Raw genomic sequence first — 26,395 nt, 5'->3', positions numbered from 1 at the left:
ATCAGTTTTGCACTGAATATATTTTGAATATTCATACAAGATTAAGAAATTCAAAAAATATTTTTAGACTAGTTTTTTTGCATGAGGTCTTGGATTGTGATATCGACAATGTAGAATTTGCAACAATTGGATATCCTTGAGCACCTTGACTAAATTGATCTAAAGAACCTTCTCTTGAGGGAAACAAGGTTGGGCTAAGCGCCAATTGGCATCAAGACATGGTGAACTCGGGTCCAATATGCTCACCTAGAATAAATGTCAACTTTTCTAACTTGAATTTTTTGAAATCAGGACAGGTCCGAAAGCTTTGTTTTCAGGAGCTATGAGAAGAACATTATCCAAGAGAAAGCAAAATATGGGTGAGACAAATCAAACCCTCCCAAATAGATTTGCTAGTAGGCTCCTTCTCATCATATTCTTGCTTTCTTTATGAATCTTGTTAGCTAAGGGCTCACCCTCTTTCAAACCTCTACACTGATTTATAAAGCAACATCTAACACTTGACAACAGAGATTGTTGTTGTAATTTTGCCTCAGGCGGTTCAAGGATTCAAAATGTGATTGAATGGGTATCCAGATTAAATTTGACATGCCATTTTTTGTTCCTAGTCACAAGCAGTGTTCTTCCAATTTCCAGATGATGGGGTGATGTAATTATTCCAAATATAAAACAGCTTTACAAGGATGCTTTACTTTCACGTTAAGTGTTAATCAAGTATATCATGTACTTGGCCTGAAGGAAGTTATAGATTAAATTCTGTTTGTTCCTTTTTTTTTTTTTTTTTTTTTTGCTTTTAATACAAGGTGGTCTGAGGTTACAGATTTTGTCCAAGTCCAAGCTTCACATGGACCGAGACTTGAAACCCCCTATAGACTGACCTGGAAGCCCAGTAAGTGACCAACGCAACACTGAATTGAATTGGATTACATGTCCAGATTGCCACCTTGATCTGCTCCAGCCTCTTGCTCTAAAAAGCTCATGAACATTCCGAGTGTTCAGAATTTTTAATGGGTTAATCATGCATCCAACTGGAAGTGATAGTTCAACAGGTGCAATATTGTGAGCAATCTAATTGTGATCTGGCTCCACAAAGATTATGGGTTCTTCCTGAGCTTTTCACATTTTGATTTCAGGATATTATCTTTTTCTGTTAGGTCCCACAATGATTGAGATTTGTTACTCTATCTGAGTCAGTGCAGGTTCCAATTTTTTGTGATTTATTAGAAAGCTCCACCGGCAACCACTCGTTCATTTCCTTAGGTTGGATGGCCTCAGGGTTTCTAAAAAAGAATTTGTTTTCTCTGGTTTAAGATTTCTTTTTAATATTTTCTTCATTTCTTTGTTTGAAAGATCTAGTCTGACTATGGTGAATTATGATTTGTGTAATTCCAAAATTTCCAGTTTGCTGGTTTATAATTCCAGCATCTGGGTTCCCGCCTTTCCTCGAGGTAATTTCAGAGTCATCCTGAAATCTGATGTCCGGAGGATATAAATTTCTTCCTTCGGGCTTCAGGGTTCCCATAGTTCATATCAAGGGAGGACTGGGCCTGAAGATTCCAATTTGATCTTTCTGTGAGTAGCAGCGGCCCAAGCTTAATCATGGACTCAACCTTGCATTTCACCAACCAGCAGATTTCTTTCAACGGGAAATTCTTTGTGCACCACGGGTGGTATAGAAAATTCATGTACCATCTTATCCGATTGATTTACATAGCTATTACTTTTCAACGTGTATTTAATATCTGTGATTTCATTTTTTTATTTAAAATTTTTAATAATAAAAATACTCCACTTCTTTAAAAAATTATGATAAAAAATTATAACATCATGTGGCATATTATGACATCCTGTATTAAATTATGATTTCGTGCATGCAGAATGTCTTAATATGATCAAAAAAATTATGACATTCTGTAACATATTATGATATTCTACGTCAAATTATGACTTCTTGTACGTAGGATGTCGTAATATAGCCTAGGATGTTATAATATGGGAGGGATATTTTTGTCCAATCATAATCCAATATGTATTTAATACCCGCAGTTTTACTTTTTTATTTGAAAATTTGAATCACGAAAATATCTCTATTTTTTGAAAAAAATTATAACATTATGTATCAAATTATAACTTCCTACACGTAGAATGTAATAATATGGAGATAAAATATTATAATTTTTTTTAAAAAGTAGGATATTTTTGTCATTCAAAATTTTAAATAAAAAATAAAACTGTAGGTGTTGCGGGCAAAGGCTCGGTCCGTCACGTAATGTATTATCTGCTCTGGCCTATGGGTCTTATGATTTTGCCTTTTAAAAGGTGCCTCGTGTGGAAAGGATTTTTTCTTCCTTATAAATGCGAGTCTCCCTCCACATTATTAGAACACAATAGACCCCTCCAGTCAAGGACTTCGATTGTGTATAGTCTGAGAAGCCCCACAGTCAGCCGAGGTGGACCTCAGCCCTAAAGAATCAAAGCGGACCACAAAGGCTCGATCCGTTACGTGAGGTGTTGTCCGCTTTGGCCTATGGGTCTCACAGTTTTGTCCCTTAAAAGGCATCTCACGTGGGAAGGATTTTTTTCTCCTTATAAGTGCGAATCTCTATTAACTTACAACCAACGTGTGACTAATGATGTCCTCCATATTATTAAAACTACAATAGAGCCTCCCTACTTGGCACATCATTGTTGCAGACGAGGGCTCAGTCCGTTACGTGAGGTATTATTCGGTCTGACCCATAAGCCTCACGACTTTGCCTTTTAAAAGATGTCTCATGTGGAAAAAAATTTTTCCTCCTTATAAGCGCGAGTCCGCTTTTACTCACAACCAATGTGAGACTAATAATGCCCTCCATATATTATAACCAGAACAGAGCCCCCCAATCAAGGAAGACTTCGATTCATGCCATTATTATGGATAATAACTCGGTCCATCATGTGAGGTATTATCCGCTTTGATCCATGAACCTTATGGTTTTATCCCTTAAAAGACGTTTCATGTGGAAAAAAATTTTTCCTCCTTATAAATACGAGTCTTTCTTGACTCACAATCAATATGGGACTAATGATGCCTTCTACATTATTAGAACCATAACAGAAGGTATTAAATATGCGTTGGAAAGCAGTAGTTATGTGGATTAATCAGATAAGATGGTGTGCTCCGCATCGGATTTTCTACATCGCCTGCAGTGCAGAGGAATTTCTCTTATTTTGACATACAGGGTCCATGATTCAAATTCTCAAGGTGGCATGTGGACTTTATTTTCTCTTTTTTTTTTTATTTTTTTTATTTTTTTCGAGAGGATGAATGTATCACACTAATTTATGAAACAAAAAATCACAAAGAGATTTAGGAACATCAGAATAGTAGGTCCCTAATATACTCAGCAACAAATGAAGTTATCCAAGAGCTTCGTTCATCTCTTGATAGGCATACGTAGCCTGAAAAATTATACAACAGCTTGCCGATTACTAGATGTCCTAAAGCAGGAGGTGCCAACCAGATGCTGTGCTCGTCTGCCGGTGGATCCATGCGATCATAGTTGAATCGTGCTCAAGTTGTATGCGCTCTGCTGGACTTCATTTCTTCTTTGGCCCCTTTGAATGAAACCAATCCTCACCATGCGATCTTCATGGATAGAAGGAACGGTTGCGAGGCGTTGGGTGTCCCAGTTAATACGGCATAAAACTTTTCAATGCAAATATTATTTCGACCGTTGTCCTTTGCTCGTTATTCTTGAGAAGAAGAGCTGGCGTATTATTTATATGCGGTTCATTCAAACATCGCCCGCATGATGTCTCGCGCGACATTGTTCTGGATGGTGGGTTTTTTTTTTTTTTTTTTTTGTGTGTTCTTGTTGAATCATCTTGGCCGTCCACTTGACGTGGTCCCCCGGGTTTTTGACGGTCGGATCTTTACAGCAGGCCAGTTCTGATGGGGATGATAGGCGTCCAGGGTAAGAGAGACGACAGAGAGTACGGGATGAAGCGTATGTTAGGAAGCACAACGAGAAGCCGGAGACTCGAACCTTCTTCAAGATCCGCTACGAGGACTAGAAGATGAACGACGCAATATGTATATAGAGAGAGAAGTTATAATCAAACCAATCAGATTTAAGTTTAAATTCAGTCAGATCAAAATTGGATCATAGCGGTGATACATTAATAATCCAAACTGTTGAATCTGATTTATTATCTTAAAATTATTTTCATTTTAAAAATTATATGATTTGAAGACCTTCCGATCTATGCATCAAATAATCAAAACATACGTGTAATATAATTTTATTTAAATTATTTAATTTTTAATTACTTAATACATAGGCGAAGAGTTTATAAGTCATATAATTTTTTATGTATAAATAGTTTTGAGATAGTAGGCTACATTCAATGATTTGGATCATTGATGTAGGATTTTTATTATAGAATTTTGATTTTATCGGATCTAAGTTCAAATCCAATCACCCTCATTTTAGCCTAATTTTCTCTCTCTCTCTCTATATATTCATTAGAAATTAGAGTCATATCATGTATAACTTGGTAATGATCCGTGCATATGCTGCTGGTTCCCATCTTAGTTTAAAAAGAGGGTCAAGTGTTTGACCCACAAATGAACCCTTTATCTAATTTTTGGGTGATATTTGAGGTTCCAAATAGGTCGACACAAGATTTAACCTCCACCTAACGAACTCTATTTGTGATGTCATTTTCTGCATTTGATGCAGAATATAGCTTAATTTTGCAGCTTTCGATCCAGCAACTGTGAATGAAATTGAAAAATCAAGCAGCAATTTCAAACACACTCCGAGCCCGGAGCGCTCGCTGTGTGCTCAAACCTTACCAGAAGGTACGTCAACAACGTTTGTATTGGCGGACTAGCTTGCCGTATATCACTGTAGTCTTAGTTTATGGTTTATCAAATGAAAAGGTGTTGTTTTTGTAACATGCCAAGGTGAATCTAGTTTTTGGTGTATTGCTGTAAGGCTTCAGAGAGGTACTAATGTGATAAGAATTGGATGCTATCTAAGATCTACGATGCTGGAAATATCTACAAAGGAAGTCCACATTCATTGAAAATGTTTCGAAGGACTTTTCAATGCTTAAGATAGTTGGAGCTTTAGGAACAATAGAAAGAAAAAATAACGAGAGTGAGAAAGATGAAGAAAGTTCTCTTTCCTCCTTCCACCAAGGCTTCTTCCGCTCCTCAGAAATTGAGTTTTACTTGCTTCTTACTTAAGGATCCCTTTCATACCCTTTTTGTATGAATGTTGAGCTCGGAGGCTATTAGTCAATGTCTATGAGTTTGTTAAGCCTAGCTTCATGGATCCTTAGATCACGTTTTGATTTTTTATTGAGAGAAAAATATCTTCCATCTTTTTTGAATTGAGGTTGTTAATTGTGGCTATTAGACGCAGGCTTCATCTATGTGGCTGGATGAATTGGTGATCTTGGAGCCAGAGTTGGATGAATTGGTGGTCTTGGAGCCACAGTTGGTGTGGCCTTACCACATCATCTTCGATGCACCTCAATGAAAGATTGATTTCGGTCAATAGATATCTCCCGCAAAATCTGCATTCTAGGTTGGAGATGGATGACCTGTGGATCTGATTAGTGTTTTCATGCATCTTGTAATATTTCATCTGACACCTGTGGCGTTGGAGGGTAGCACATTTCAACCTTAGTATCTTGTGAACGGATTAGTCGAGATTGTGATAAATACCGGCACTAGATAAATATCTATACCACCTAAATACGCTTTTGTGACTACTTTTTACCAATGTGATTGTGATTATGATTAGATTTAGACTCTTGGCCCAACAATGCTTTTGTTGATTATGATTATGATTGAACAAACTGGATATATTTTTGTTGCTCCAAGAACCCAACCATGCTGTCGGTTTCACATGGGCATGATCCAAACGGTGCTATACATGCTGATTCCATGTATCACAAACGCTTAAGCGGCATTATGGTGACAATTTGCTTAAACATTGGTCAGCAATTGATCCCCGAATGGCTATTTCTTCTCCTATACTGCATAGATCATTAATAAAATAGATACCAATATCGTACTCAAAAACTGTAGATATGTAATTGCGGGCTTCTAAGGGCTTCTAAAGTAACTTGCTTTCTGTGGGATAATTCATTACTGATGAGCAAAGCTTGTGAAAGAGAAGGATGCTGTGCATGAAATAAGTAGTGTACTCTAAATATGTGCAGAGTTTACTCTAATGATCATAATTGTGAAAAGGGGTACTTGTTGGGCAGGTCACTCTTTTAGTTTTCTCTGTTGGTTTGTATACCTTGATCAACAGGATTATTGGCTTCTGATTTTAGAAATTAATCAAGTGAATAGCAAAGATTCATCTTTTACAATTTTTTTCCTTTTTTTTTGGGGGAGGGGAGGGTATGTCATAGTTGAACTTTGTCTACAGTTGATATTATCATGAGAATTTACGTTAATCAACTCCTAATATTTGGCAGAAATTCTTTTCTAAGGATACTTATCAAGAAGCTTTATGCATGTGCAGTGAAGCACAAACATGAATACTGTTACTGGACTGCTGGTATGGGTTGCAAATATGATCTCCGAAAATGGAGCCGGTGAATCAGTAATTCCCTCACGATATGTAGGGGTAAAAATGGATGATATATTATTCCTTCGGATTAGTTTTTTTATATAGATATAGATATAAATATGAGTATCCAATTAATATCCATATTCGTATCTATATCTATTAATATATATATATATATATATATATATATATATATATATATATATATATATGAATAAATAATTATTCGATTTAAATTTAAATATTTATTTTTATTTAATTTTATATATTATTAAAAAATTTTAAGAAAAATATATTACTAAATTAGAATGCTATTATTTTGATTTATCATCTACTTAGTAATATTTTTGGTCATGTGGTTATAAAATTTAATCATTCAATATATATTAATAATTTTAGTATATGATATATTCATATTCATTCAAAATAAATATAAATATAATTTTTTTATTTAATTAATATTAATATTTATATTTATATTTATTAAATAAAATTTATATAGATATAAAAATATTAATATTCGATTCGTATCGATTTTGGTTCCAATGATACGCGCCAATACAGCTCCTTGGCGACTCGAGTTGGTTCCGAAGTTTTCCCGCAAATGTTAACCTAAAAGTCGTCGGACCGGATACAGTGATCCAATAGTCGTGATGAACCTATCACATCACAGCATTAATGTTTTCGAGCTTTTTTCCTAAATAATATAAAAAAATTTATTTACATAAATAATACAAAATCTAACTTATTTACGAAAATAATGCAAAAAAAAATACTATTTTGAATGGCGTTTTCTCCCTGCCACGTCACCCATATTTTTTCACGTAAGCGTCGTCTGAAAAAAAAAATAATAATAAAAAACACCATTTAAAATAGTATTTTTAAAAAAGTTATTTTAAATGGTATTTTTAAAAATACCATTTTAAATGATATTTTTAAAAACGCCATTCAAAATGGCTTTTTCTATTTTTCTCTCCAAAAAAAAAGAAAAAAATCAAAAAAGAATGGTAAAAAAATAAATTTTAAAATTTTAAATTAATAAATAAATTAAAATTTTAAATTTGAATAAAATTTAAAATATAAAAAATTGAATTTGAAATTCAAATAAAAAAGATAATTTTAGATGATTTTTTTTTCAAATTAATTTTTTTAAAAAAATGTCTAACAAAAATATTAAATTTTTAAAAAATTAAAAATATCATAGAAAAAGAAAAAAAAGAAAAAATATGAAAAAAATAAAAATTATAAATTTGAATATAAAAAAATAAAAAATTTAAATTTAATTTAAAAACATCATTTCAAATTCTTGCCAAAAATGTTCAAAAAAATAAAAAAATAAAAAAATAAAAAGTGCCATTAGAAAATTAAAAATTTAAAAAAATTGGAAAAAATAAGAATTATAATTTAAAATTTAAAAGAATTAAAATTTTTAAAATTAATTAAAATAAAAATATCATTTCAAATTACTTTCTCAAATTCAAATTAATTTATTTAAAAAATATTGCAAACAAATAAAAAAAATAGCCAAAAAAAATTTCATAAAAATAGAAAGAAATGAAAAAAATAAAAAAATTATATAATTATAAATTTGAATTAAAAAAATTAAAAATTTAATTTGAATTAAATTTTGATAAAAAAAATAAATGCCATTAAAAAATGAAAAAAAATGAGGAAAATATATGAAAAAAAGAAATTTATAAATTAAACTTAAAAAAAATAAGAATTTTAACTTTAATTCAAATAAAAAATATCATTTCAAATTATGTTGTCCATTTCAAATAATTTTTTAAAAAAATTATCTGAAGAAAAGAAAAAAGATGTTTTAAAAAAATAAAAAATACCCTAAAAAAGAAAAAAAGGAAAAAAATAGAATTAAAAAAAATAGAAATTGTAATTCTAATTGAAAAATAAAATTTATAATTTTCAATTTTAAGAAATAAAAATTATAATTATAATTGAAATAAAAAATATCATTTTAAATAACTAAATTAATTTAAATATAATTATTTAAAAAATATTTTAAATAAAGAAAAAAATATGTAATAGAATGCCAAAAATATAAAAATAGAAGAAAACTAAAATTATAATTTCAAATTATAAAAATTTTAAATTGAATTTCAAAAAGAAATGTCATAAAAGAAGTAAATAAAAGAGAAAAAAATGGTAATAAAATAGAAATTATAATTATAAATTAAAAAAAATAACTTTAATTTAAATTAAAAATTATCATTCAAATTACTATCTGCATTATTTAATTAAATTTATTTATTAAAAAATCATAAAAAAATAATTAAAAAAATTAAGAAAAAAATTAAAAAAATTAAAAAAAAAAAGAAAAGAGAGCAAAAAAAAAAAGGAGAAAACGTCAAAGGGAATGGCGTTTTCTCCTTTCCCCCTTTCTTCTCTCCTTCTCCCTTCTCCCTCTTCTCCCTCTTCTCCCTTCTCCGGCTCTCTCCGATGGCACAGCTGCGAGCTCTCGGTGGCGGTGAGCTGCGTCCTCTCTCTCCCTCTTCCTCTCTCTCTCTCCCTCTTTTTCTATGGCCGATGGCGGGCCGCATGGCGGTGGCGGGCCGCGCGCCCCGGCGGCGGGCCGCACGCCCCGGCGGCGGGCCGCACGCCCCGGCGGCGGGCCGCACGCCCCGGCGGCGGGCCGCACGCCCCGGCGGCGGGCCGCACGCCCCGGCGGCGGGCCACGCGCCCCGATGGTTGGCCCCGGCCCCCTCCTCTCCCTCTTCCTCCCTCCTCTCCCTCTTCCTCTCTCTCTCTCTTCCTCTCTCTCTCCCTCTTTTTCCTTGGCCGCCGGCGACAGACGGCCGACGGCGGGCCGCGCGCCCCGACGGCGGGCCTCGGTCCCCTCCTCTCCCTCTTCCTCTCTCTCTCTTCCTCTCTCTCTCCGTTTTCCTTGGCCGCCGGCGACAGACGGCCGACGGCGGGCCGCGCGCCCCGACGGTGGGCCCCGACCCCCTCCTCTCCCTCTTTTTCTCTCTCTCTCTTCCTCTCTCTCTCCCTTGTCCTTGGCCACCGGCGACAGACGACCGGCGGTGGGCCGCGTGCCCTGGCGACGGGCCCCGGCCCCCTCCTCTTCCTCTCTCTCTCCCTCTTTTTCCTTGGCCGGCGGCGACAGACGGCCGGCGGCGGGCCGCGCGCCCCGACAGCGGGCCCCGCCCCCTCCTCTCCCTCTTCCTCTCTCTCTCTCTTCCTCTCTCTCTCCTCCTCTCCCTCTTCCTCTCTCTCTCTCTTCCTCTCTCTCTCCCTCTTTTTCCTTGGCCGCCGGCGACAGACGGTCGGCGGTGGCCCGGTGGCGGCCCGACGCGGTGGGCCCCGACGGTCCCCTTCCCTTGGCCAGCCCCTCCTATCCCTCTTCCTCTCTCTCTCTTCCTCTCTCTGCCCCTCTTTTTCCTTGGCCGCCGGCGGCAAATGGCCGGCGACGGCCCATGCGGCCCGACGGCGGGACCCGACGATGGCGGTGGTAGCGGTCCCCGATGGCGGCAGCCCATGCGGCTGCGGGCAGGCCCCGTCGGGGGGCTGTGGGCCCCATCGGGGTCCGACGGCGGCCCCTGTGGCAGGCCCCGACCCTTCCCTTCTCCGACGGCGGGCCCCGACGGCGGCCCCGTGGGGGTCGGGCGGCGGGCCCCATCGAGGGGCTGGGGCGGCGGGCCCCACCGTGGTGCGGCGACGGCCTCCTGTGGCGGGTCCCGACCCTCCCCTTCTTCGGCGGTGGGATACGACAGGTCCCACGCGATGGGCCGCGATGGCGGCAGGCCCCATCGGGCTCCGGCGGTCGCTCTGCGACGGCTCCCGACGGCGGCTCCACGACGGCCCCCGCGACGGACCGTCTATTTCAATCTTTTTATTTTTTTTATCTCATTATTTTTTATTTTTATTTTTATTTTTATCTCATTAGATTCAGATGTATTTTAAAATTCAATTCGATCGTATTTTAAAAATTTTAAAATATATTGCATTTCATGAAAATGTAGATCCGTCAATTGACCAATATAGAATATTCTACGTTATTCGTATAAAATATATATTTAAATATATATTTTTGTATAGATATCGTAAAATATATACATTGGTCAATTGATTGTCCAGTTTGGACAGTTTGGATATTGTATTTAATTCTATAGATAATTACATTATTCGAATGATATGTGGAGGGTTCGAAAAAAATTTCAAACAATATTTTTCTTTAGTTCTCCTCACACATTTTGAGTCGTGTGGAGAGAACTAAGGAAAAATGCTGCCGAAATTTCTTTCGATCCTTTTTGCGTATCGTTTGATTAATATAATTAATCTATAGAATTAATACAATTCTCGAATGGGATAGGATATATCTGTACCTATTTGTTGATGATATGATGTATGTATCATGTAAATCTTTTGAAACGATAAAATAATTAATAATATTAAATATTTTGATTTTGATTTTATCGTAGTTTCTCTGAGAAAATGGTCAGTACTCGAGTTCGTGTACTATTATATTATGATGGCATGATACAGAATGATGAAACTGGTGTGCAATACAGTCACCCTGTAAATCGGATGATTAGAGTATTTTCATCATTATCATGTCAAAAATTATTGGATCAATTATACAGCAGTATTCCTGTAGACAAAGAAAAATATGAAATAAAATTGAAATGAAAATCTTCTAATCTGTCGGGATAGTTAATGCAGAGTAAATGTATCTTGGTTCCAATTGATGACGATGAAGATGTCGAAGAAATGCTGACCTTTTCTTTGAAATATTCAGAATATCGATTTTTAGAATTATATATTGAAAAGGAAGATGTACCAAGTTTTGGATACCATAGTCAGCTTTTAACTCAAGCAGACAATAATGTTGGGACTTCCTCACCTTTCGTAACTCCTATGGTGCAAACCGATAGTGTTAAGGCCATTTTTGCAGAACAATATTTCACTACTGCCGGTCCTAGTTGTCTAATTATTCTAAGTCCTATGGTGACTTCTCCTGTGTCTTCTGCTATGGTGACTTTTTCTTTGCTAAAAGTAGTGGTAAGTGCGGGAGACGACACTCATAGGAAATGATGACTGGGTAGTCAGTGGAATAAATTCTGATAGTCTAGGCTTTGAGTCAGATAAAAATGGAACAAAGTCATGATCGCCGTCGCTGTCCTAGGATACTTCAACATACTTCAACTTCAAATAGTGGAAGAAATTAAAAGCTCTGAAGATTTATTTTCGTCATTGTTTTATGTATTTCTGTGAGATTATATTTGAATTTACGTGTTCAATATCCTAAGATGAACTGAATTTTATGTTTAAGTTGTATTGTGTGATAATATTATATTTTTAAAATTTTTTTTTAAAATATATTGTGTCTTATTTTTTAATACATCTGTGATAATATCGTTATTTTAGATTTATTAACGTATTATGGCTTATGATCCGCGATATTTCGGTCCTCGAGACAGCAGTATTCTTACATTGCAGGAGCACCATCGATCACAGACTATTTTAGATGGCGGCGTAAGCATTCCAATCCTATTTACTATTTAAATTTTTATTTTAAAAGTCATGTACGTTATCTAATTATTATATTTTATTGCAGGAGCCCAGACACCTTCATCTACGACGATCCGATGCTGACTTCTAGAGGACAAAGGACATCCCACATAGAGTGTTACATTATTTATGATATCTGAGATTTTATGGAGTATATCAGATTGGTCGATACAGATTGACGTTGGTCTTATTACTGCTTTGCTTGAGAGATGGCATTCAGAGACACACACATTTCATCTTCCATTTGGTGAGGTGATCATCGCTTTACAGGATGTCAGCATTCTTACTGGACTACTAGTTGATGGCGATCCAGTTATCGGAGTTGATCCCATGCTTACCATTCTGGAGTGGCAGGCTTTGTGCTTGCGATTGCTAGGGTTTGAGCCCAACGCACATTTTTTGGATCATTCACGATTCAGGATTGAGTGCTTGGATGATCGTTATCGATATTTTCATATTGCGGATGATGCACCAGAGGAGATGGTGCAGCAGTATGTTAGGGGTCAGGTGCTGCGGTTATTAGGTGGTGTCCTGTTACTCGATACTTCATCGAATAAGATGAAGTTGATGTTTTTGCCATTATTAGAGGATTTAGACTTCGCTCGTCGACTCAGTTAGGACAGTGCAGTACTAGCTTATCTATACAGAGCTATGTGTCGGGGTTCTTATGCTGATCAGAGCGAGATTGATGGTTATCTTGTATTATTACAGGTATGTGAATTAAAAATTTTTATTTTTAATATTTAATTATATTTTACATTGGGTATATCATCTATTTAATTTTTGAAATTTACAGATTTGGGTATGGAAGCGTATGCCGACTATCAGTCCATTACGACGACAGTTGCTCGAGATGCCATCAGAGCAGCAGGATCCTGATGTTTCATTTAGACTAGACAGACCATTAAGATATAGGTATCGAAATATTATTTTTTTTATTTCAAATTTACTGTTTTAAATTTGATAAAATTTATTTAACATTAATACATTGTGAAACAGATGGAACGTTGCATTCAACGTTCATCACGTATCGATGAGAGTGGCACGGGTTTATAGGTGCCAGTTGGATATATTAGTTGATACATATAGACGGATAAATTTTGAATTTTTTATAAATATCATTTTACAGTATTCATAATCTATTAAAATTTTAGCTTACTAATTTTTTTTATTTTAACTATATCAGTTTTTGTGGGAGCCATATACAGATGAGATATTGGTTATACTGCCGCAGATGTGTACAGTTGGACACGACATATGGACTGTTAGGGTGTCACTTATTTGTTTTGATATGGTAGAGTGGCATCTTTCCGATCGTGTACTACGGCAGTTTGGTCAGATTCAGGGCATCCCAGAGTAGTTTGATACCAGCCAGGGACTTCATCATATTGATCAACGAGGGAGAGCTCGTATTGACTGACGTATCAGACATACAGAGTACATCGATATTTGGGATGCACGTCGAGATCACATTATTCATGGTGATCCTATTTTGAGAGGCCGTTCATATACCGATGACTACATGGCTTGATTTTTTAGCATTACGGTGCGAGTCATTGGACAGTCTTGGTATGCAGTTCCTGGATACGATGGCGAGAGTTCTACTGTGCATTTTTTGGTAAGATTACGAAAATTACTTTATGTTATTTGTGTTATATTTATATTTTATATTTTACACTATACTGACTGTTTTATTTTTATTTTATAGACTGATTCTATGTCGAATCTCGTGTTGGATGCTCATCGTGCTTTATCTACGACTGATGAGGACGAACAGATTCGGATACTACGAAAGATAGAGAGAACAAGTTTCGGAACATTGATGGCAATTGGTGTTGATTCATATAGCTGTGCACCTTGGTATGGAGCAGCTCCGGCGCCAGATATGAGATATACGCCATCACCATATGTTTCACATATGCCATCATCGCATATTCTGCAGATGTCATCATTAGATGCTGCACAGATGCCATCATCTTTTGATCCACAGATGGCAGCACCTTCTTCTTCCTACATCCCCCAGATGATCGGGTACCAGTTGGCCACATGAGTATGATACTTTCTTTTTAGGTCCATCCGTATATCCAGATGAGAGGGTTGAACGGGTCTCTCAATCTGTAGATAATCCGACAGCATCAGTTATTCTTGAGCAGCATGATTAGCAGATCTCCTCCACTGATATAGGGGAGGAGCCATCACAGCAGGAGCAGCCGGCGAGGACCTTCCCGAGAAGGTCCAAGAGACCACGGGGCACCGCGACGTCCTTGTGGGACTTAGTCTTTGTTATATTTATACTTAATATTTTTATATTTTTATTATATTATTTTTTATACATTTGATATTTTTATTCTATTTAATAATATTAAATATTAATTTTATTTTATATTATTTAATTTCAAGTGATCGGATATTATGCTTTGTGTATATGGATACACATACTCGAATGTGTCTCAGAACATTAGGAGAAAAAAAGTTATGCTAAAAGGACTATAAAAATTATAACGTAAATAATAATATATCGAATATTGCTCTTTGAATTGATTTTGATGATTACAAAGCATTTGAGGAGATTACTAATGATTTTGGCTTGAAAAAAGATTTATTATATTTCAGGGGCAAAATCATAATTTTATCAGACCTGATTCGGAAGCCTCAAGAGCAAGAACAAAAGATGTATAATCTATTGGAGTTAATTTCAATATTTTTGAAAGTGTATTTTGTAAGAAAAATATGTTTATATTTTTGAGTCGACCCCATGAATCAACTCATGGCTAAAAGGGCTGAACGGCACGCAAAATTTTTGGCTGGCATACTTTGTGAGTCGATCCCATGAGTCGACCCCTTGACTTCTTTATGATAATTTTTATTTTTTAAATTTATTATTTTTTTTGATATCCTTTTAAAAAAATTAATTTTAAATGAGAAAAGTAAGTTGAAATGATATTTTTTTATTTCAATTAAAATTAGATTTTTTTTTTAAATTTAAAATTATTCTTTATATTTTTTTACCGACCCTCTGACGTCGGCGACCAACGAAAAAGAGGGAGAGAGAGAGAGAAAGAGGGAGAGAGAGGAGACAGCTCACCGCCGTCGAGAGCTCACCGCCGTACCGCCGGAGAGACACCGGAGAAGGGAGAAGAGGGAGAAGGGAGAAGGGAGAAGGGAGGAGGGAGAAGGAGAGAAGAAGGGGGGGAAGGAGAAAACGCCATTCCCTTTGGCGTTTTCTTTTTTTTTTCTCTTTTCTTTTTTTGGTTTTTCTAATTTTTTTTCTAAATTTATTTAATTATTTTTTAAATAATTTTTTAATAAATAAATTTAATTAAATAACGAGGATAGTAATTTGAATGATAATTTTTAATTTAAATTAAAGTTAATTTTTTTTTTAAATTTATAATTATAATTTCTATTTTATTACCATTTTTTTCTCTTTTATTTACTTCTTTTATGATATTTTTTTAAAATTCAATTTAAAATTTTTATAATTTAAAATTTTAATTTTAGTTTTCTTCTATTTTTATCTTTTTGGCATTCTATTACGTATTTTTTTCTTTATTTAAAATATTTTTAAATAATTATATTTAAATTAATTTAGTTATTTAAAATGATATTTTTTATTTCAATTATAATTATAATTTTTATTTCTTAAAATTGAAAATTATAAATTTTGTTTTTCAATTAGAATTACAATTTTTATTTTTTTTCAATTCTATTTTTTTTTCTTTTTTAGGGTATTTTTTATTTTTTTACAACATCTTTTTTCTTTTCTTGAGATAATTTTTTTAAAAAATAATTTGAAATAGACAACATAATTTGAAATGATATTTTTTATTTGAATTAAAGTTAAAATTCTTATTTTTTTTAAAGTTTAATTTACAAATTTATGTTTTTTCATATTTTTCCTCATTTTTTCACTTTTTTATGGCATTTATTTTTTTATCAAAATTTAATTCAAATTACAAAATTAATTTTTTTAATTCAAATTTATAATTATATAATTCAAATTTCATTTCTTTCTATTTTATGAAATTTTTTTAGGCTATTTTTTTATTTCTTTGGAATATGTTTTAAATAAATTAATTTGAATTTGAGAAAGTAATTTGAAATGATATTTTTATTTTAATTAATTTTAAAAATTTTATTTATTTTAAATTTCAAATTATAATTCTTATTTTTTTTTGATTTTTTTAAAATTTTGATTTTTTAATGGCACTTTTTATTTTTTTTTTGAACATTTTTGGCTAGAATTTGAAATGATGTTTTTGAATTAAATTTAAAATTTTTATTTTTTTAAATTTAAATTTATAATTTTTATTTCTTTCGCATTTCTTTCTCTTTTTTTTTCTATGATATTTTTAATTTTTTAAATTTTTAAGATTTTTGTTTAGATATTTTTCTTAAAAAATTAATTTGAAAAAAAATAAATCATCTAAAATTATCTTTTTTATTTGAATTACATATTCAAATTTTTATATTTTAAATTTTATTCAAAATTAAAATTTTAATTTATTTATTAATTTAAAATTTTAAAATTTATTTTTTTCTCATTCTTCTTTGATTTTTTTTTTTGAGGAAAAAATAGAAAACGTCATTTTGAATGACGTTTTTAAAAACACTATTTTGAATGACGTTTTTAAAAACGTCATTCAAAATAGTATTTTTAAAAATACCATTCAAAATGATATTTTTAAAAATATCATTTTAAATGATATATATATATATATATATATTTTTTTGTACGATGCTTACGTGAAAAAATATGGGTGATATGGCAGGAAGAAAATATCATTCAAAATAATATTTTTTTTAATATTATTTCAGTAAATAAGTTAGAATTTGTATTAGTTATGTAAATATATATATATTTTTTGTATTATTTAGGAAAAGAGCTCAATGTTCCCTCCGTGAAATACTTTTGTCTAAACTTGCTCCTCTGGGACCCATTGCAACGAGGTCGAGACTTCCTAAATACACTCCATTTTATGACGAGAACTCTCATTTCAGCCTGTTTTGCTGGGAGAAATAGATTACAGTGCGTATATCAAAAATAAGAGTACTTTTATCAACATTCTTGTTTTAACCTCGGCGCGTTATAAGCGGGAGGAGGGAAGGGTCGAAGGTGGTGGTTAGAATAAAACTCGCGGTTACGATCGCCGGAGAGATCGGCTGGCTTTCTCTCTCTTTTCTCTCTCCCTCTCCTATCGTCCTCGTTCTCCTCCTGCGGTGGTGGTCACAGAAGGCAGGAAGGTAGGCGTAGGGTTTGGATTAGGAGTTCGACGGGCGGGGGGATGGGGACTCTCCAGACCTGGCGGAAGGCCTACGGAGCCATCAAGGACTCCACCAAGGTCGGCCTTGCCAAGGTCAACAGCGAATTCAAGGTTCGTGGCGTCCCTCCTTTTGATATCTTCTTCTTCTTCTTTAGTTCTTTGAATTTGATCAGTTTCTGGTGTCTGATCTGTTCTTGCTCGTGTTTTCTTGTTGATTTCATGGAAGGAACTGGACATTGCGATCGTGAAGGCAACGAACCACGTCGAGTGCCCTCCGAAGGAACGACATGTTAGAAGTGAGTTGATTTGGCGCCGGATTGTCGAGTGCTGGTTTCTTTTCTTTATTGACCAATTGGAATTTGTCATTTTTTGGTGAATGCTGGTGAAAATTGGTTGATAGATTACAAATTTGTTCCGATTGATAGATAAATCTTGACATTTTTGAATATTTTTTATTCCAGTTCTTCTGTAAATAGTATGATTTCGAGTTTCGGCTTTTGTGATAATTATATAGATATCTATATTTAATGGTTTTTTTGTAAATTTTTTTATCAGAAATATTTGCTGCTACATCCGCGGTTCGCCCGCGGGCTGATATAGCTTACTGCATATATGCCCTTGCGAGAAGGCTATCCAAGACACGCAACTGGACGGTATTTTTTTCCTTTTTCTGAAAAAGAAAGAATCTTTTTTATTTAATATATATATCACTGTAACATATGGTTAGTGATATATATATATATATATATATTGTTATTGGGAATGTGGTATAACCTCATGCCCATTGCCAGTTGATTAATTAGCCTTTTTTTCCCCTAATTCTGAAGCCTATAGATCTGAAAATGGATTACTTGCTAGGAAAAAAAAGGTCATTCGTGTTGGTGGCCTATGGTTAGCATCTAAAAAGGACAAAATGTGGAGGGAGATGGAGTCTTCAGTCTTGCATGACAAAATTTAGTTTAAGTGGAAACTCATCTTGTGTTTCTATTTTTTCTGCAAAACTGCTTTCAAGAATAGCCATTTTAAAATCTTCTTTGAGAAAATGAATTGCCTTGTATTTGTCAAAGAAGATTTGAGAAAATCTCTATGCTTTCTCTTTGGTAGAAAGAACACTGATATTAAATGTGCAAAATAGGTAGAGTACGAGCATTATGTCAAGGTGGTTTACGGAACAAAAACAAATATAAAAGGTTACATGCCTGCTAAGTTTTACTTGTTCAAAACTATGCTTTTAGTGCACAACAGTTTCTTATTATTGAAGATTCTCTTTGACATAGTACGTTAATCATGCTACGTGATTGATAGAAATGGACTTCATAAATATTTCGACCTTGAATTTGTTGAGGTGAGTGCTTGGGGAGGGAGCGTTGGTGACAGTTTAATATAAATCTTGGAATAAATAAACTCCTCCATTTGGATCACAGTTGCCAGGAAACACATGTTCCATTCATCCTAGTGTTTCCTGGAAAAGTGACTAGGTGCTAGATATAATTCAGTTTCTCCAGGAGGAATGGACAAGAAAGACACTCTGAAATGACTGGAGCAACAAAGAAAAAACTCATGGAATCACACGAAATGCATGCAAATATTTAGGGTGTATCTGATTTGATAATATGAGGAAATTGTGCAACTAATTCATAGAAGCCTTAAAACCATGAAATTAGGAATATTGCACTCTGAGTAAAGTTTACTAAGTCTAGATTTTTCTTTCCTGGAAACCTCAATATGTTTTCTTCTTCTTCTTCTTCTTTTAAATGAAAACTTCTATATTTTTTCCATTTTCCATTTCTGAAGCTTCTCCTTTTGACAACCAAAAAGGATCAAGTTGTGATTTTGATATTGAAACCTTCAAGCACAGCCTTGTAATTATTGAAAAACACTGCAGTGTACCCACTCCGACATATTCTGATAAGTTTCTCTGATTCCTTGATGGGACCTTTATTTCCTGTTTCTTATTGATGTAACTTTTGCCATACCTGTTTTCCTTGGGGTATATTTGATTACAAGAAAATACATGGAAAAAGAAAAATTAAAAAAAAAAAGAAGAAATGTCCTATGGAAAAGGAAATAGTTTCTAGAGACCTACAAATAAGCTTTCCAAACTTGTCTTTTTTTTTTTTTTTGTTGAAATAAACTAATGGAAAACTAAATTTTTCCTAAAGAATTAAGTTTTTCTGAAGAGCAACCAAACTTACCTTGCCTTTTCATTAGCATAACTTTTAATAGGAATTACAGTTGACATTATTTTAATTGTGCATTGATGAATGTGTTCATTCCTGTCAAAGTCCAATGCAGCTTCATTTCTTTCTGAACCACAGTTCGTATTTTAAATATTTTTTGACCATTGTTAACTATTCACATACCAAGTTAACAATAATCGACATTATCGCTGTTGCTCTTGGAATGTCATCTACATTGGATTCCTTTTGGGTCTATCTTGGTACAGATACAGTTTTTAGGAAAAGATTATTGCATTCTCTAAACCGCTCTTTGCTAAACTCGTATGTGGGGTGTATGATGTTTACATTACTAATAGTAAGTAAAGAATTATAATTTTTGATGTACTCTTGAAATTTCATAGTGGTCAAAGCTAACTATTTGATTTCAAAGGGTGAGTGATCTTTCACTATGCTCCATCATCCTTTAACGTGCCTTGTTCCTATTGTAGATGGGATGAACTTCACCAATTAAACCTTTAGTTAATTCTAGAGCCTTAAATCAGTTGAATTTGAGTTTCACATGATTATCATTTGCAATAAAGTTGGTATAGTCTGGGAGTATGTATATCTATTCCAGATGAATAATGATATATTGATGAAATTCCACAGGTTGCATTGAAAACATTGATAGTTATTCACAGGACATTGAGAGAGGGTGATCCTACATTCAAAGAGGAGATGTTGAGTTATTCTCATAGAGGAAATATTTTACAAATCTCAAACTTCAAAGATGATTCAAGTCCTCTAGGTTAATTTCTCTGACTCTGACTGGTACATATATATGTTTGTGTTTACCAGAGAATCTTTGGTTTTGTTCATGCCATTTTTGGCCCTTGTAGCTTGGGATTGCTCTGCATGGGTTCGAACTTATGCACTCTTTCTAGAGGAACGGCTTGAGTGTTTTAGGGTTTTAAAATATGATATTGAATCAGAGCGTCTGATGAGGTCTGCGCAGGGGGCTCCCAAGGTGCTTTGGCTGTCTTTTATTTTTTTTCGTGATTTTATGTTTTGTATAAAAATTCCATTATGATTTTATTCTTCTCTGTATTTCATTTTCAATGCAAATTTTCAGGGGCATAGTAGAACAAGAACTTTAGGTTGTGTGGACTTGCTAGAGCAGTTGCCTGCCTTGCAACAGCTACTATTTCGCCTTATTGGCTGCCAGGTGGTGATTCATACATAACCGTTATATTTTAATATTAGTAGAATTGAAGAATCTCAAGTAGTTATACATCTAATACCTGCTTCTTCACTTCATTCTGTTTATTTCTTTTTCCCGATTTATCATCTTCATTTATTGTAGCCTGAGGGAGCAGCATGCGGAAACTACCTTATTCAGTATGCACTAGCTCTGGTATGCATCCCTATTATCATTTTTAAAGCACTCTAATTATCTTGATAAGCATTAGAATATGCATCACCATGATCTAGAAATAGTTTTTTTGTTAAAAAAAATGAACTATCTTTACTAATTTTAATTGTATTCTCATTTATTAGTCTAAAAGTAGCTTAGGTGTTCTATTACTCAGTATCATTCTCTTTTCACTTGATTTTTAATGTTATTTTGTAGAGTGAGTTTAAAACCAGACCATGGCTTTCTAAGTTGTCTTCTGACATTTTGGTGATTTATGTGTCCTTCAGTTTTTTTAGGATCAAGAGTTTGTTTTAGGTAGGATCTGTCAGGATTTGAACTTTGATAATACAATTAACTAGGAGGATTTAATTGTATATTTGTATGGTTATTAGTATGGGTGCAATATTAATTTCAGAAGTCTTCAGCTGCATGTTTAAAGGAATGACAAATCTGAACAAGTGTTCAGTAGTGATCTCAGAATTTCTTTTTACATATTTTCTTATGGTGTTGGACTCCAAGTTTCGAAGTGATGACTCCAACAACAAATAAAGATGTGTAGCTTGTGATGATCCAAGCAAGCTATTTCTTTTCCTCATATCGTATTAACATTCTGTTTTATATTTTAAATTTATCTTCTGGAATTCTTAAGCTAAGCCCTTTGAAACTATTTTATTTTCTAGAATTTTAAAGTTTGTACCTTAAATTACTTCTAAAATAGCAAAGCTGTTAGTTGCAATCCCTTCACATTTCACTTTTAATTGAGGCTCAGTTCCTTTCAGAAAATTTCAGAAACCTGAACATTTGTTACATTTTTTGCAAGTTTTAGAAGCCTTACTCTAATCTTTTCCCATGCCTATTGCCATCTAAATTCTAACCTGGGTCCTTACGAGGGAAGTACATCTGACATTAATTAAGTTATTCAATCACCTTAAGGCTCAACCCTAGCCCCTATTTCCTTTTTATTTTCTTTTATAGAGGAACTTTTTTTTTCTAATATGTTAGATTTCTATTTTGATCTCTGTTTTCTTTCTCATTATCATGAGGATAGGTGTCACAGGATGCTGCTTCCATATCTTTTCTGGGGTTTATTTGGTAGGAAAGGAAAAGAGTAATTTTTCAAAGATCAAGAAAGAAGTGCCTTTTCTCCTTGATATAGGCTTAGAGAGTGTTTCGATCTTTCTTTTCTCTTAGCATTGTTCTGCCAAATAGTACAAGGATTTCCTTATTACTAATTTTGCCTAATGTTTGCCAACCATTGTCTCTATCAACTGAGGTTGGTCAAACTTTTATTTCTCCATTGCATGTGAATGTCTGGAAAATCATGTTCTTTTTTGTCCTTTTCTTTATACTCTTCTTCACTTTACGGCTTCTTAAAATAGCTACTCCCACATTATACTCTGTAAAAAGGAAAAGGATCGAAAGAAGTAATTAGGATTCACCAGGATGCACTTGCTATACAAAGTAATCACTTTCTTTCTCAGATATAAAAATGAAACTTATGGCATTTTCCAATTTTTATTATTTAGGTTTTGAAAGAGAGCTTCAAAATCTATTGTGCGATTAATGATGGGATCATCAATCTCGTAGATATGGTATTATCATTTTAACTTGTTACATATTTTTTTAATTGGTGATGGGATCTTCAATCTCTAGTTTTGTTTCTCCATTCAACCTCTTTTAATTTGATGCAGTTCTTTGAGATGTCAAAATATGATGCCATCAAAGCCCTAGATATCTATAAAAGAGCAGGACAGCAGGTATTAATTTTTCTTCTCAAAAATTCTATTGCATTTGTGGCAGAGAAATGCCATCACAACAGAAGTCTTTGTTGAAATTATCTTGTTGATATTTTACTTGGCAGAGAAATAATCTTTTGTTGAGCTTTGACTTATAATTCTTCACAGGCAGAAAATCTTTCTGATTTCTATGAGTTTTGCAAGTGTTTGGATCTTGCCAGGAATTTTCAGTTTCCAACTCTGAGACAGGTTTTACTTACTTCCCTTTTTTCATGTAGGGTTATATACATTTCTTAATTAACATGCTCCAACCCATTTATATGGGGTTTATATGAAGCTGAACTAGATTCTTTACAGTTAAGTATTCTATGACTGGTTCTAAACCTGATTTCAACCATTGAATTGGTGCCATGTTCTGATTAAGGCATCTTTAGACAAGAGAGGAGCTTGCAGTGAAATTTAGAAGGCCAGTTGGCAGGTCTGGAGACCTACTTGCCAATTGGTGGGTAGATTATTTTATTTATCCATCATTTTCCTGCTTATGGTGATTTCTTTTGCGGGTTGACCTTTTCTACAGCCACCTCCTTCATTTCTAGCAACAATGGAGGAATACATTAAAGAAGCACCTCGAGTTGGTTCTGGATCAAGCAAGGCACTTGTAAGTGTATTCAAGTTTGTAGTGTGTGAAACTTGCTTTTGATATGTGTACTAATAATACAGTTTGGAGCTGCTAGTAGTTTGATGACATTCTTTGATATATTTTTCCATGTTTTGCATTTAGAGTTTAAGAATGTTACTGGTGATTGAGATGTCAAAATATCTATGTTTCAACATAAATGAAAAAAAAAAAGAAGTTTTAAGTGAAAATCTTCTCATTCTTCCTTGCTTCTTGGTCATGGATTGATAAAGATAGCTTGATTGTGTGCTTTCTTTATATTAATTCTTTTGCCTTTTCAGATAGATAGATATTTCCCAATCAACAGCTTTTGAGTGATTTCCTTGATTAATATTTTAGATACTTATAGATTTTACAGTGAACCTAATTTTTGAGTAGTTGGTGTCAGTGAGTGTATTAATAGTTTTATTTGACATGTGTAGGGTGTGTGACTGAATCAAGAAATTGAGTATTTGATATATGGATGTGATCGCAACAATGAAATGCTTAGAGACCAGGTTTTTTATGGGATATTATATTCTATAAATTAATTTATACACCTATTAGTGATGACTGTGCTTCTTGTTTGTCTCTTTGGGAAAATAATATGGAGCTACAGCATAAAGAGAGCACCTTGACATAAGATTTCATTTTCATATTTTTTACTCTTGTTGCACTGGACTATTTAAAATTTCTCATTCTTAAGATGTTTGGTCACGGCTTCACGAAAGGCCTGGTTATCATCACTCATAACATTCTGATCAGGTTTATTAAGTTCTTTGTCATTCATATTGTCCTTTTTTTCTCGCCTTTGCTTATTTCCACTGAGAGAAGGCTTGGTTAAACTAAGGTGCACTCGATATGGTTAATTGTAGTAAGGAACCTTGAAGGTTGCAACTCTCATACATGCCCTTTTTTTTTTTGTCTTTCTTGACGTGCTTGCTGGAAGGATTGTCTCATTTCAATTCATAATTAGTCTCCTGCCTGTTATGTTTTGTACGCATTCACTATCAATAGGAAATAAAGTAAAAAGAATATACATAGATGTATTTCTTGCATAATGGCATTCTTCTGATTGAGGCTTTTCAGGAACATGTATAAATTAATTGTAACTTAGTCTTCACCAATTTTAAATAGGAATATCAAGAAACAAATTTACTAACTTACAATCAAGAAGAAGAAGCACCTCCTCCTTCAGAGAGCAAAAAAGCTCCTGTGGAAGAGGAGAAAGAGCCTCCTGCGGATGTCGAAGAACCACCAGAAACCATCCCTGAGCCTGAAGCTCAACCTGCAACTACTGGAGATTTATTGGTGGTTTTCTTATCTCCTTTTATATCTTCTTTTGCAGTGGGTCTATGATTCAAGATTTAAGTCCATCTCTCTTGTCATCATGCAGGGTTTGGATGAAATAAATCCTGTTGCAGCTGAGCTTGAGCAAAGCAATGCATTGGCTCTAGCCATCATTCAGCCTGGTAGTTCCATGTTATCCGCAATTTTTGCTGATTTTAAATCAAGCCTCCATTTTTGCAGTCATTGATATGCTAAATGTTAACTGTGTAAATGGAGATCTGTTTCCCTTTTGTTACACTTGAATATGAGAGATGCTTAAACAAAAGAAATTCTTATGCAAGCAGAAAAAATCTTTGAATTTAGATATTTGATCCTCTCTGCTTTGCACTGGTGGATGAGTAGATCTATTATTCTTTTCTGCTTAATTTAACCCTTTTTTTTGTTTATTTGCAGGGGATGATTCAAAGCCCACAGCAACTCGTGACTTGCTTGGAGGTGGAACTGATTCTTCAGGATGGGAGTTAGCACTGGTCACTACTCCAAGCAGCAACACCAGCTATGTGGTCGAAAGCAAACTGGTTTGTTATTATTGCGTTTTAGCATGCATGCTTTATTCCATCGATTGAAAGTTTGCCCAAACTTTTTTATGTAATGCTTTACCAAAATCATCATTTCCATAGGAAATAGAGATCATTTATTTAGTTTTATACTGGAGGTGCTAGTTTACCAAGATGGTAAAGTCTTCAGGGACATGAATCCCCAATTCTTATTCAATGATATTGTTTGGCCCGAACAGGCTGGCGGGTTTGACAAGCTCTTGCTTGATAGCCTGTATGAAGATTCATCCAGGAGACAACAAATTGGCGCAGCTGCCAATCCATTTGACTCCAGGGACCCGTTTGCCATGTCCAACAGCATCGCACCTCCGCCCAATGTCCAGATGGCTTTGATGGCGCAGCAGCAACAGCAGTATTATTATCAGCAGCAGCAGCAGTACTATCAGCAGCAACAGATGACAATGGTTCCGCACGCTTATCAACCCCAATATCCTTATCCCCAGATGGGCTCTGCAAATCCCTTTGGTGATCCATTTGGCGGCTTCCCTCAAGGTGCTCCACAACAAGGAAACTCAAATTTGATTTGAGAAGGTCATTCCTTTTTTTTCCTCCTCAAAAGCATTGTATTTTTTTACTATTTTCCATAATATTATTCAAAAGGGTCGCTGCATGGTACATTGAGAGGACCTTCTTGTATAGTCGAGTCTGTTGTTGAAGTTTCTCATGGCCAAGTATTCTTTCATTCTTTGTAATGGATATTTATTGTCTACCGATTCAGGACTCCATTTTGTTGTATTCATGATACTTTGGCAAACAATGGTGCACTTTGTTATATGTAGGCATAGGACAGTTTTAATATTAATTCTGTTTTAACATAGCAAGTCCATTCTGGATTTCACCCCATGAGAAATTTTTTTGTGCACCATGAGCGGTGTAAAAAATTTGATGTGGAGCATACCATCTTATCTGATTGGTTCATGTTGCTACTGTTTTCCAACATCATTTAATGCCTGCAATTTTATTTTTTTATTAAAAATTTTAAATGATGAAAATATTCATGTTCTTTAAAAAAAAATTATGACATCTTATGTCCATATTATTACTTCCAGTACGATATTATCACATTCTACATGCAGAAAGTCATAATTTGATGTAGGATGTCATAATATGCTGCAGGATGTCATAATTTTTTTTCAAAGAATAGTGATATTTT

The 26,395-nt window shown here is 34.4% G+C and overlaps 1 protein-coding gene across 1 annotated transcript; it reads left to right on the top strand.

Annotated features, from left to right (window-relative positions):
- Window positions 1-17,241: 17,241 nt before the first annotated feature.
- On the top strand, window positions 17,242-25,981 carry LOC105039411 (putative clathrin assembly protein At5g57200). The gene is made up of 15 exons (XM_010915545.4): window positions 17,242-17,482; window positions 17,598-17,667; window positions 17,927-18,024; window positions 20,200-20,338; window positions 20,430-20,557; window positions 20,663-20,755; window positions 20,894-20,944; window positions 22,471-22,536; window positions 22,636-22,701; window positions 22,849-22,929; window positions 23,258-23,338; window positions 24,473-24,646; window positions 24,732-24,807; window positions 25,079-25,203; window positions 25,422-25,981. The coding sequence occupies exons 1-15, from the start codon at window positions 17,393-17,395 to the stop codon at window positions 25,767-25,769; spliced, it is 1,686 nt and encodes a 561-aa protein (XP_010913847.2). The 5' UTR covers window positions 17,242-17,392; the 3' UTR covers window positions 25,770-25,981.
- The last annotated feature ends 414 nt before the right edge of the window (window positions 25,982-26,395 follow it).

The sequence above is a fragment of the Elaeis guineensis genome, chromosome 1 (genome assembly GCF_000442705.2).
Source record: "Elaeis guineensis isolate ETL-2024a chromosome 1, EG11, whole genome shotgun sequence".
Taxonomy (NCBI): domain Eukaryota; kingdom Viridiplantae; phylum Streptophyta; class Magnoliopsida; order Arecales; family Arecaceae; genus Elaeis; species Elaeis guineensis.
The sequence above is the reverse complement of the archived record's forward strand: the minus strand, read 5'-3'. Positions and strand labels throughout refer to the sequence as shown.

Bases quoted from the DNA above. Each gene is read 5' to 3' on its own strand.
- LOC105039411 (XM_010915545.4), top strand. From the start codon at position 17,393: ATGGGGACTCTCCAGACCTGGCGGAAGGCCTACGGAGCCATCAAGGAC. The intron at 17,483-17,597 runs GTTCGTGGCGTC...ATTTCATGGAAG, and splicing joins AGGTCAACAGCGAATTCAAG to GAACTGGACATTGCGATCGT. The intron at 25,204-25,421 runs GTTTGTTATTAT...TGGCCCGAACAG, and splicing joins ATGTGGTCGAAAGCAAACTG to GCTGGCGGGTTTGACAAGCT.